This window comes from Watersipora subatra, chromosome 6 (genome assembly GCF_963576615.1).
Source record: "Watersipora subatra chromosome 6, tzWatSuba1.1, whole genome shotgun sequence".
Classification (NCBI taxonomy): domain Eukaryota; kingdom Metazoa; phylum Bryozoa; class Gymnolaemata; order Cheilostomatida; family Watersiporidae; genus Watersipora; species Watersipora subatra.
The window spans coordinates 64,797,241-64,809,857 of NC_088713.1; the positions used below are offsets into that span (position 1 = coordinate 64,797,241).

General features: G+C 36.3%; 1 protein-coding gene across 1 annotated transcript; it reads right to left on the reverse strand.

Annotated features, from left to right (window-relative positions):
• Nucleotides 1-4,180: 4,180 nt before the first annotated feature.
• Nucleotides 4,181-5,728, reverse strand: LOC137398449 (general transcription factor II-I repeat domain-containing protein 2-like). The gene has a single exon (XM_068084560.1). The coding sequence runs from the start codon at nucleotides 5,726-5,728 to the stop codon at nucleotides 4,181-4,183; it is 1,548 nt and encodes a 515-aa protein (XP_067940661.1).
• Nucleotides 5,729-12,617: the final 6,889 nt, after the last annotated feature.

Genomic DNA, 12,617 nt, shown 5'->3' on the forward strand with positions numbered 1-12,617 from the left:
ATATCATTGAATGAACAGGACTAAAAACATATACATTGGATTTGTCAAATTTATATTTAGAGTGACAGAGAAAAAAACAGCACAAACTTATAATAATACAAGTAGAGACAGGAGAGAGAGAAACAGACAGGAGAGAAAGAAAGAGACAGGAGAGAGAGAGACAGGAGAGAGAGAAAGACAGGAGAGACAGGAGTGAGACAGGAGAGAGACAGGAAAGAGACAGGAGAGAGAGTGAGATAAGGAAGGGAAGGAGGAACGAAGTGTATCGAGAATAATGAGGGTATGGAAGCAATTAGCTAACCGCTTTGAGTCTGCCTTCTGGGTGTTACTCAACTGAATAGATCATAAGTATTGAATGGCAGTATGAGAGAAGGTAAGAAAAGAATAGCAAGGTAAAGTAGATGTGAGAGATCCAAGGGAATACTGCTGGAAGAGTGAGGAAGGAAGATATTGGTCGAAAGATAGGAGAAACTGATGAAAGAACGAAATACAAAAATTAGAGATGAGAAAGATAGAGAAGGATGAGGAAGGGAAAAAAGAAAAGAAAGAAGAAATTCAGGAAGAAAACAAAAAGGTAATTGGTTGTGAACTAATCGTTGAGGAGGGAAAAGAAAGAATCAAAGGGAGAGAAGAGATGGAGCTAACTATGTTCGCACTATCGCAAACCCGTCCGCGTTTGCATCAAGAAATACTCCACGATGTAGTGTTCTATTTGTACGTGTAAAATTTCACAAAGAAACCTCATTGTTTTTGCGTGCTGGAATCAAATGCTAGTCTCGCAGCAACTATCAAAAGCGGATATAAATAAATCAAGGTATCTAAGACAGCAAATTATTTAAATGGTTCACATTTCAAAAGGCTATTGTCAATGCTTGGCAAATATCAGAAAGTTTGGCTGCAGCAAAATGTCCCATTAGTGCCATCGATTCACGATTCACAAAATTGACGATGAACGCCAAAAAGGAAAACGTTGATGAACGGCGAACCACCCTTTTCGAGTTTAATGATACTACGAGCTTTTACAAAAATGTATACAACAGTATCAAAAAGGGTAGAAATTGTCAAAGTTATTATATGAAGGGAGGTTTCAATACTTTATGAATGATCACATCAATTTGTAACACTTTGATTTAATATTAAGGAACTCTACCTACATTAATAGGAACTCCGCCAACTTTGATAGGAACTCTTCTTACAGACAACAGTTTTAGCGAGTATAATTTTATATGAAACATTGTTAGACATCTAAATATAGGCTAACACTATATAAAAAAGTAATTGATTTTGTTATAAAAACTCACAAAAGATTGCAAGCCCCAACTGTTTTTGCGAACTTTGACAGCAATCCCAAGTTCAAGCGCTTGTTAACAGACAACCACTATTAGGTTAGTAAGGATTTTACATAAATCTGACCAGCTAACTGTATTCTTAGCCAGAAACCTTGCCAAAACTTCAAAGCTCAAGAACAAAATTTCTCCTTCTCTAAAAATTTAGAAACTCTAGTACCTTCTATCGCTCCTTCCTCCTGAAAAATTTTTGCCTCAAAAATCATTCTCGGCAATTCTACAAACACTTCAGTTAGTACTTGTGTTCGAACTTTCTCCATGGTCACTGCTTGAACGATATCCGCTGCCCAACAGAAGCCTTGCTCTCTATTCTGATAAGTGAGCAATGTTAGAGTATTAGCATAGCAATAAAGAAGAATTAGTACCCTAACAATGAGATAAAAGAAGTGGTCACAATAAACAAATGTTGATTACATACGTAGTTCTAGAGCTAACATCTATATTAATAAATCACACGCCGTCATTGTGTATCTTTGTTTGTCTATGTAAATCTGTTACCACATTTTTTGGCCACATTCATCATTAGCTCACATGCATATGCATTGTGCCTTTTGCCAGGTCACAAATACATGCTTGGAAACTCTGTCTGGTTCCTTAAAACCAGATCTTACAGCTTGTACATACCTATCTGACATCAACATCATCTGATTGAAGATGGAATAAGAATAAAAATCTATGCACTGTCAGGATAATCGCTAGTTTAGAAATAGGCACAGTTTATTCCAGTTACTCCGTTACAAGTACTAGACAAAAGCAGTAAAATATGGGGTAAGAATGTAGAATTAATCTCAAGTAATTAATGATGGCTGACGAAATCTTGTTACAGAATATTATTTTAGAATATCAAAATATTTTAACATTCCATGACAAAAAATTTTCAGCCAGCGATATTCGTTATTGGTCCTAAAAACAATAGTTTATATTACCTTTACTTGCATCTACCTGTGGTTCAAATACTCAACAAGTCAATACAGTTGATCAGAGGTGACCCTATTTTATGGCTGAAACTCTATGTCGAACTTATGTTGATCTATTTAGACACTTGCTTAGCATGTCATATAGACTTTGCATTTTATTGATTCCATTGTTACTATTATTACTGATTGAAGCCAGAGCCTTCTATTTACTGAGTTTGGTCAAAAGTAAATAGGTTAAATGAACTGCAGAGTGATTCCACCTTATCCGGTTTGAAGACATGTAAACACTTGCATACTTGTATACATACGAAGCGTATACATAATCAATGTCTTGCCCTGGACACTTCACATGCTCTGCTTTCTCTGTGGTTACTCTGATTTTCTTCACTTTTATGATCTTTAAACTAAATTGAACTATTTTTGGTTAAAAATTCATTTTTAAAAAAACTTCTTTGCTTCAGAAGTTACTGTCAGTAACAAAATTGGTTGGAAACTACTTATTTTTTGGAGTGGTCTTCTATTTACTAGTGAAGTTTATCATGACTCTTATTAAAAATTTAATATAACCACTTGTTCATATCTTTCATTTTACTAGCAGCAACAGTAACGATATCACGCAAGTGCTCTTATCTTCGAATACCCACCTCCTTGTTGGCTGTATGTATTAGAAGATAACTCCAAGTTTTCCAGTCTTACTGTAATGAAGATAAGACAATTCCCATCAATTATAACAGGATTTTAAAGTTTAATCTGGATGAAAATTTAAATATAAAGAATTTTATATTAATAAAGAATAATAATAAAGAAAATATATTTTCAATATCATCGCTTACTGTTTTTGGTGAGAGAAGAAAAATTCATACACCCATGAAATTGTGCGTATTTATCAGATGTTTTAAAATAATTTACTGAAATAAAATAAAACTATATCACAATCTTGGGTTGCATTTTGCTATTTTTTGCAGCCATTTTAACATATTTTTATGAACAAGCTAAAATTCAAAGTTTAAAAAAATATAGACACACTCGAAGTTACATTATCTTCAACATACACATATTTTACGAGTACCATCAATCCTTTACTTATGAGTACAGTCTAGGCCAGGGTTGGGCAAACTTTTTGATTCGTGGGCCACAATGGGTTCTAAATTTTGACAGAAGGGCCGGACCAGGAGCAGATAGATGGAGTGTTTTGGTAACCCCACCTCACAGGAGAAAAAAATATATATCATGGAATATGGAGAAAACATGTGCTTTAATTTCAAATGATAATGAACAAAAGCATTACAACAAAAGATCCGTCTTTAAAGCTCCACAGTATTTAGCTATTTATTGAAATGAGTCTTAAAACACTGAAAATTAAATGAATAAAAAATAATCTTTTTGTTACGAACAATTTCTATTTTAAAGCACTGCAAGTTCTGTTACCTTCTGGATATCATCATCACTCTCCTCCTGACTGTATTTATTTCAAAAACAGTAAGAGATTCAGATGTACTTATCCTGCTCCTTCTAGTCAGTTTGTGTCTCCAGTGCCAAAAGTCAACAACGATCAGCGCAAGGATGGAACATTGATAATGCACCACTGCGGAGCGCGTTATATTTGATCTGGTGCACATTGTTTGTTTTGAGAAAGTGCGTTCATTTGCGCACCACTTATGTGCGCTCTTTAACAGAAATGACATGTAACATATAAGGCTTACTGAACTAATTATTTTCCAAAGCATTTTTTACATAATACAAAGGAGAAACTTTTACTTTCAATGGGAACAGTGCTGTTGGTCTCCCTTTTTAGCCAGCGCATCAAAGTCTGGAATAAGTTTAGTTGTAGCAATTCTCAGGATGGATCTGAGGTGTTGGTCTGTTAATTGGGATCTGTGGCTGGCCTTGTTGATGTTCATGATGCTGAACGTCTGTTCACACACGTAGGTCGAGCCGAACAACGCCAGCATCTTCCGCGCTGTCCTTCCGGAGATTTGGAAATGCGGCTTCATTGAGTGAAGCATAAAAGTCATTCAGTTTCAGATAGTTGAACTTCTCTTTTAAGACTGGGTCGGACTGAAGGTCGATCAGTTCGAGCTGCAGCTCCTCTGGAGCTGTTTCGGAGTCTTGTGACAGGGGACAGGCCACCAACTGAAGTGACTTGTCAATTTTTTCAAAATCAGAAAACCGACGGCAGAATTCTCCGTGCAGCGCATCTAGTGACTCGCCGTATTTCTTCACTTTTGCGCGAGCCTCTTTCAGCGTGGCTAGTGTGGGAAAATGTGTGAACGACTTATTTAAAATTTGCCTGGAGAATAAAACCAGCTTGGATTTGAAGGCTTTCACGTTTGTGTACATGTCCTGCACAAACTGATTCTTCCCCTGTAGTTTCATGTTGAGCTCATTCATGTGTGAAAATACGTCTGCAGCAAACGCAAAGTCACACAGCCAGCTCTTGTTGCTCAGCTCAGGAAATTCGTCAACCTTTCCCTGTAACTCCAAAAATGCACCAATCTCCTCTTTGAGCTCCCACACTCGTTTAAACACTTTGCCCAAACTTAACCAGCGGACTCGGGAGTGATAAAGCAGGTCCTGGTGATCCGCATCAGTTTCCTCCAGAAACGTAATGAACTGACGGTGCTGAAGTCCCCTTGCACGAATAAAATTGATGAGTTTTACGACAGGATTCACAACATGATTCAGCTGTAATACCGATTTACATAGAGATTCCTGGTGGATGATGCAGTGGAGAAAAATAACATCCTGGTCAGGATTTTCATCTTTGACTTTATTCTGGATTCTCCTCAGCAGGCCAACGTTTTTCCCCGTTAAATTCGGAGATCCATCTGTGGTGACATTGATAAGTTTGCTCCAAAGGAGCTTCATATTGTCGATGACAGCAGACACCCGGTCATACAAGTCTTCTCCCCGTGTTTTTCCTTTCAGAGACTCCATTGTCAAAAACTCCTCTGTTATTTCAAAAGTGTCGTTAATCCCTCGGATAAAAATGAGGAGCTGAGCAGTGTCTTTGACGTCGTTGCTTTCATCCAGTGCTAATGAATATAATGTGAATGACTCCGCCTTTTTATTTAAGTTGCTGGTGATATCTTCATCTATTAGTTCCACACGGCGAGTCACTGTCCTGCGCGATAAACTGATTTTTTCAAATTTGTCTTTGCTCTCTGGGCACAAGACACTTGCTGTCTCCACCATACATTTTTTTACAAACTCGCCTTCAGACAGAGGCTTGCTGGCCTTTGCCAGTTTGAATGAAAGCATAAAACTGGCCTTGGTACCTGACTCCTGAATGGCAGTTTGGCGGTGAAAAAAGTTTTGTTGAGCCTGTAAATTAGCCGCCAACTTCTGAGCAGTAGCTTCCCGTTCTTTTGTTGATAGCTTGCTAGCATAGTTAGCATGCTTTGTAGTAAAGTGACGGCTAATATTATATTTTTTAAAAACCGCCAGTTTCCTGACATCAGGCATACAGCAGATGATCGGTGTTCAGTGAAAAAATATTTAGTTGTCCACTCCTTTTTGAACACTCAACATTCTCTGTCCACTTTCCTTTTCTTAGGTCCGCTCATTTTTACAGAAGGGCTGAGGGGTCATAAAGCAAACGTGGAGTACCGTAATATGCGGAACCTCAACAAAGTCAGCGTATCTAGAGTGCGCCATCTAGTGGGAACACATTAGAATTGCAGGGAAAATAAAACATTAAACCATCACTGTCACGAACAACTTTTATCGTATTTACTAGGTAAATCAGACACGCTGATTCCGATTTTGTACTCAAAATAACGATTAGGCAACTAACCTTCAAAGTCATTTAGGCTTTTATAAAGCGTTTCAATATCCGTTTCGAAAACAACACAATCGGCATTACAAGCTCCGCCCATTTAGAATTACAAGTCCGATTTAGAATAATAAAGATGGGTGTCTTAAAACACATTATTATCTAAATCCAGCCTGTAAAATAATTTCATTTTTTTAATGAAAGGTATATAAACTATTTAAAATTGCTCGTAGCTTGTTACATGACGTTTAAATGGGCTGAACGCCGAGAAAAATGAGCTCAAAAATGCGGTTTTATCACAAGCTAGCGTTGGTATCGCGCTTTTTAAAATATGCAATGCTAAATAGCGTATCTACCTTTCAGAACAGACTGATATTATTTTTAAGGCTGAATTTAGATATTAATGGTATTTAAAACACCCATATCTATTATTCTAAATCGGTCTAAACATCCCTACGCAACTTTTGTTCTTATAAAGCTAGGTTTCGTCACGTAATTTTGGGCGGAGCTTGTTATGGCGATCGTGTTGTTTTCGAGACCAAAATTAAAACGCTGTAAAAAGCCTTCACTACTCTGAAAGTAAGTAGACTAATCTTTATTTTGACTACAAAATTGGAATCAGCGTGTTTGATATACATAGTTAATACGATAAAAGTGGTTCGTGACAGTTATGGCTTATTTATTTCAAAGTTAATTTATTTAATTTCTTCAAGTTCGGCGGGCCGGATTAAAAAGTTTAACGGGCCGCATGTGTCCCCCGGGCCGTAGTTTGCCCATGCCTGGTCTAGGCTCAACTTATAAGTACAGAAAACTTGTTTGTATAAGTACAGTTAAACTTCTACATATGAGTACAGTCAAACCTTTACTTTCAAGTATGGTCAAATTTCTACTTACGGGTACAGTCAAACCTCTACTTAAAAGTACAGTCCAACCTCTACTTAAGAGTACACTCAAACCTCTGCTTACAAGTACTGTTGTAACAGTAAAACCTCTACTTAGGAGTACACTTGCAAGTACACTCAGCCTTCACTTACAAGCCTTTCAACACAACTATCAAATTTTGAGCAAGTATTTACCTAAAAAAAGGGTTTCTAACAAACAATGGCTGATTTTTCTTAAAGCATTGCAATTCTGCAATTAGAAGTCAAAACACTAAGATTATAAATCGAATCAAAAAGTGCATAGTTATTTTTAACTATACTCAGTGTAAATTAAAGTATAACACTATATTTGGTAAAGTTAAACTTAGTTAAATCTTTGTTATCATTAGTGAAATATATACACTACTTGTTTCAAGATATGACAAATCTAACAAGTGAAGCTAATATCTGAATTGATTAACTTCAAGTGTCTATGTTTGACACCACTCAGTTGGAGTTTGAAATAACTCACTTTCTGTGGCCTTTGGTGCAACCTTTGGTGGTGGGTTAACCTCAGGGAATGCAACAGCCAGGGCCTAGGAGGCTGACTTTCAAATAGAGACAGCAGGAGTTATAATGTTGATATGTATCTGCTAATCACTGCTCTATCGTATGTCAGCTTGTTATAGGTACTTAAAAAGTATATTTTCTTTTGTATTTCACCAAAATGACAACCACAACAATGATGATGATTATGAGAACACAGACAAATGCAAAGAGAGCAACAGTTGTTGTCTTTATAGAGACAAGGGTAGATGATTCTGAAGTTACAACTGGAGCAACAGTGATTGTCTCTATAGAGTTTGGTGACGCTTTTGGATCTACAGAGACAAGGGGAAATGACTCAGAAGTTACAACTGTAATGCTCGTTAGCTCTGTAGTGTGTGCTTGTGGAATCACTACAACATAGATGTTAATACATATTTTACATGTATAGCTTAGATGTATATAGCTTACAAAATAAGTTAGACTGTGATCAATCAAACCATATATATTGGTAGTGTAGCACAATAGAGCGATATAAGTCGATGTGACGCTTTGTCTTTTGCAAAACATGGGTTGTCCAGTCTCCTTATTGTAAAGAGGGGACGACTCCTGTTTTTCAACCGATATCAACCAATATCCTCTTATATCATTCATGTTAAAGCCTAACACTATATATCAAAAGAAGCCAACACCAATGTTCAATACTTTTCGATATTCGATATATTTAAAGACCAAATAATCAGGTGTACTTGCAAAGATATCGTGAAACACTATCTATTAGAAGTTAATAAAGATCATTAGCTACTATACAAGTGGCACACATGTTAAGTTGAGCCAACACTCTCTTTAGGCTAATGTACACTCCCTCTAGACTATTTTATACTCTCTCCGAACTATTGTACTTTTCCTCTGGGCTATCGTTCACTTCTTCTGAACTATTCTAAATTCTATAGGGGCTACTTTACACTCTCTATAGGCTATTGTACACTCAATCTGGGGTAATGTACACTCTATCTGAGCTGTTGTTTATGCTTTCCTAAAAATGTTGTTGTGAAGTCTTTCTCATACATTCATTTGACGTGACTGTCTGTCTCAAAGGTAAGAACTCCATACAGTATTGTACATAATAATGTCACATTTAATTGCAGGTCATAAGAACTAGATAGTTATTTGTTGTTTTTAAGTGCAAGTGGTGAATTAAAGCAATTAAAACACATTTTTTCAACAAAATATCCTGTTTTCAGTGGCTTTTTCATAGTATGAGAACGGATTACCTAGTATTTAGTCATTTTATATAGGAAAAATTGCATTAAGATACAAGAGCATATACATATTATATATGTAATATATAATGTATGTTCTCTGGCATTTTATTATATATATATATATATATATATATAATAAATTGTTTCCTCAGCCTGGTTAACCTATATGGGTAGTAACTTCTACTCTAACTCTGGTCTCCTACTAGAGCCCTGAGAGTTTGAGCACTCGCCTCAAGATCTTAGCTGTTCCCAATAGCGTACTTTTCTGCAACTCCCTTGAGTTGTTTGCTGCCGGTGTCTGGGCAAGCCTCAGTTTATGCCCATGTGTTATTGTGCCCAGTGCCCCAATGACTACTAGAATTACAGTTGTTCTTACTTCCCTTCACTTTTAAATCTTTTTTCTAAGAAGGAGATGTTTCTCCACTTTTTTTCCTTTGCTGGCAATATTGTATATATTTGTGCATATATATTTATAAAAAAGTACGAAACGACTAAAAATGAGTTTTTACTACTAACTATACTCACTAATTATTTTAATAATTATATTACTAATTATTATTAATTACTCATTTTTAGTCATCTCCTACTTCTTTTATACTTTAGCTCTTACTTCCAGTAATAGAACACTATTCTAGAGAAGCGTGAGATTATTCTATATATATATATATATATATATATATATATATAATATATATATATATATATATATATATATATATAATATATATATATATATATATAAATGACTTACCCTCTGCATCATCTGCTTCATGGGATAAATCTCTTAAGGTCGGAGTTCTGCCGAAAGTTGTTTTGGCATCAGAGTCAGAGAGTAACCTCAGCTTGTTGTTGAGGTTAAACGTGACGTGAAATAGCAAGAGATTACTGTATTTACATTTGTGAACTGCTGATATCAGAATATGTTAATATAATCATAAGTAGAGGTTCAACTATAGCTTAACAGCATACTCTATAGCAATAGTTACTTATGTTATATCAACTGTTGCTAATCACGTCTATAATAACAGAGATAAAATAACAGTTTATATGAGAGTTCTTTACTCCTCGTTATCGAAACTTAGTTTACTCATTGTGGCCAGCTTCGCAACCTTGACTCAAAACCTTTATTCACGGTACCTTATTCACGGTAATCATTTCCAGATACCTCTGTTTTGCTACCTTTTGGTTGGTAGCGTTTTTGGTTTTGTGTTAAGATAAGTAAGTAGAGATTTAGCTTTAGCTTAACTGCATATTCCGTATATTGGTTTGTAGCAATTTCGGTTTTGCTTTGATCCCTTTGTGTATCAACACAAAGTGTCTAATCATCTACATTTTATTATACTGTCAGGCCAAAAAGGGGTTGGCTGGAAAGACCAGTGAGGATCCCGTGTATCCTAAAATTCAGTTTTCTTCTAAAGAGTTGTGTCCTTTATGCAGGAATCCCAAAGTAATGTGGAATCCAGAAACGGTAAGGTTTAAAAGCATCAGTACGTTGAGCTCTCTAGCGTATGAGCAGGCTTAAGCATGTATGTTTTGGTCTAAAACATCAATCAGTAAAATATTCTATGGTTTGAGTCACCCGAAGACATAACAATGATATAGATGTAGAGTTACTCTCATTGTGACCTATCACAGTTGTGTTGCTGTATCCATCAGGTTGTTTTCTATCTAAAACTATTGTTATTGTCACAGTCAGCTTATTATAAACCTTATCACTCAATCATGATTATAAGCACTGATGATAGAAACTTCCTTAACCTTATAAGTATGGATGCACATCTCTTGTTTTCCTTTCATAGGTTGATTTGTTTGGTGGGTTGACTCTGTTCACTCATCTCGTCATAAACTAGACATAAAACGTTTTTGGTCAGCAGCCAGATCTGTTTCATTGCTGGGTCGATTTTTGAAAATTGCCTCCCAAATGTTTTTCTAACTTTTGTTCGAACAATGTTGATGGTGGCACAGGAACATCAGGTTGAACTGTCATTCAAGTGTGTTATTTCTACTGCATAGACGCCTCGCAGCGCTTCGTGTCAGCAATTCCCTCTGATAACTCCTCTTATTTTGCACTTCACCTCCTTGAAAATTTGTTGAAGTTCTAAATTGCTTCAGATGAAGAATACGTGTCAAGAGTGGGTGAGTAAATCTCTGAAACAGGATTCACCTTGGCCATTTATGCCTGCATTCCTTCATAATATGCATGAATCTTATCAGTTTTATCATCTTGTCAGTGCAGCCTAACTTTTTCAATACCATCTGGAGACCTTGTTTTGGGACCGCATTAAAGGCTTTGGGTGAAGTCATTGAAAACAGAATGCAAAAGCATGACATGTTCTAGACATTTGTCTTATATCTATTGAGGCCAAACACTCTAAATACTGTACTATATCCCTCCATTGGTTTAAACCCCTCCTCTCCTACAGGATTGGTCACGGTCATCATGTGGGCAAGGTCGGGGTTGGGTTATGAACATGTCGAGCTCTTTTGGGATGAACCCGAACATGGCACCAGAACAAAGAAATATGCCGAATAAGGCACCTTACAAATATTTACAAATTTACAAATATTATGAATAATGATGGTTATTTTACTGATCTGTTGGTTTCATTTTGTTATCAAATAAATATATTTGTCTAATATTGTCACAGTTATGATCAGTCAGTTGCCATTCACAAGCATTCATGATATTAATAGTCACCATTTTAAAATGGCCCACATTTGGTTTTAGATCTAAAATTTGAGTATGAAAATTACACTGCATAACTTTGCCTGCTGTCCCTTCTTATTGGCCAGGTCAAACAATGTGACAACGATAAAGGACTTTGTCATTTTTTGGTAGGGTGGCAAAATATTTATCAAAAACTAGGAAAAAAGGCCGTTGTTTAGGTGAATTCGGGTAAATTATATTTAACTTTAAGCATATACTAAGACCTCTACCAATCTCAAATTTTGTGAAAATAGGTGATTTGAAATGTTTTATTTTCCATGGATTCATTTTTCTGGTTAGGTACTACCCCTACGCTGTAGGAATTCAATGTTTGCTGATTTATGGTTTGTTATCAGCGATCAATGCATATCTGCAATAAAAACCTAGACCCAAAAACCTAGCAAGGAAATGCAACCACCCCGTGATAATAGTGTTAGCCCCAAAACCCAGGTTAGTGCAATCTCAACGGAGCTCGATCAACAAACTTCGCCACCTGATGGCCGTGGCCAATCCAATGTCAATATTATTGACCCCTCGCAAAATCCATACTGTGTCTTGGACAACAATTCTTATTCTATAGGTCAGTTTCTCCATCAAATGTTTTTAGCTGGAGTGTTCCTTTCTTCTTTGGGTGAGAAGAAATACTTCTCTTAGACCATAGAAGAATTTCTTTATATTTCTGCAATGGGCAGTGGATGGTAGGTTTCGTTTTCTGATAAATGTGGTTTTGGTTCTGTGATGTATTGCTAGTGCTTAGTCCTTACTGGTAAAAGTTTTGCTTGGTTCACTCTGGTGCAACTCAACAGATACTGACTTCTTGCATCATTTCTTTCTTGAAGTTGCTAGTTTAACTTCACATCGTCCTCTCTGAACCAATCTTGGTGTCTTTCGAACAGTTGGCCCAGTACTTCATATGCTGCGTTTAATGTCACGGTTTTTAAAGTCCCACATCGTTCAGTGACCTCTTATTATCTTATGTAACTTTCATTTTTTTTCTCCTCTAGGCTTTCTCGAATCTTGCTGTCTTTTGGCTTTACAACTTTTAGGTTCTTTGGTGGTTTTGAATGGGTCTCCCCATGTTTCGTTTGTATTGTGACTGTTATCATAGAATAGCCTATGTTTTGGTCTGCCCATCATTATGTACCTCTATGAACACAGGTGTCTAAACATGTCTCCAGTCTACTTGCTTTGTCATAACAGT

Coding starts and splice junctions, on each gene's coding strand:
- LOC137398449 (XM_068084560.1), bottom strand. CDS start 5,728: ATGCCTGATGTCAGGAAACTGGCGGTTTTTAAAAAATATAATATTAGC.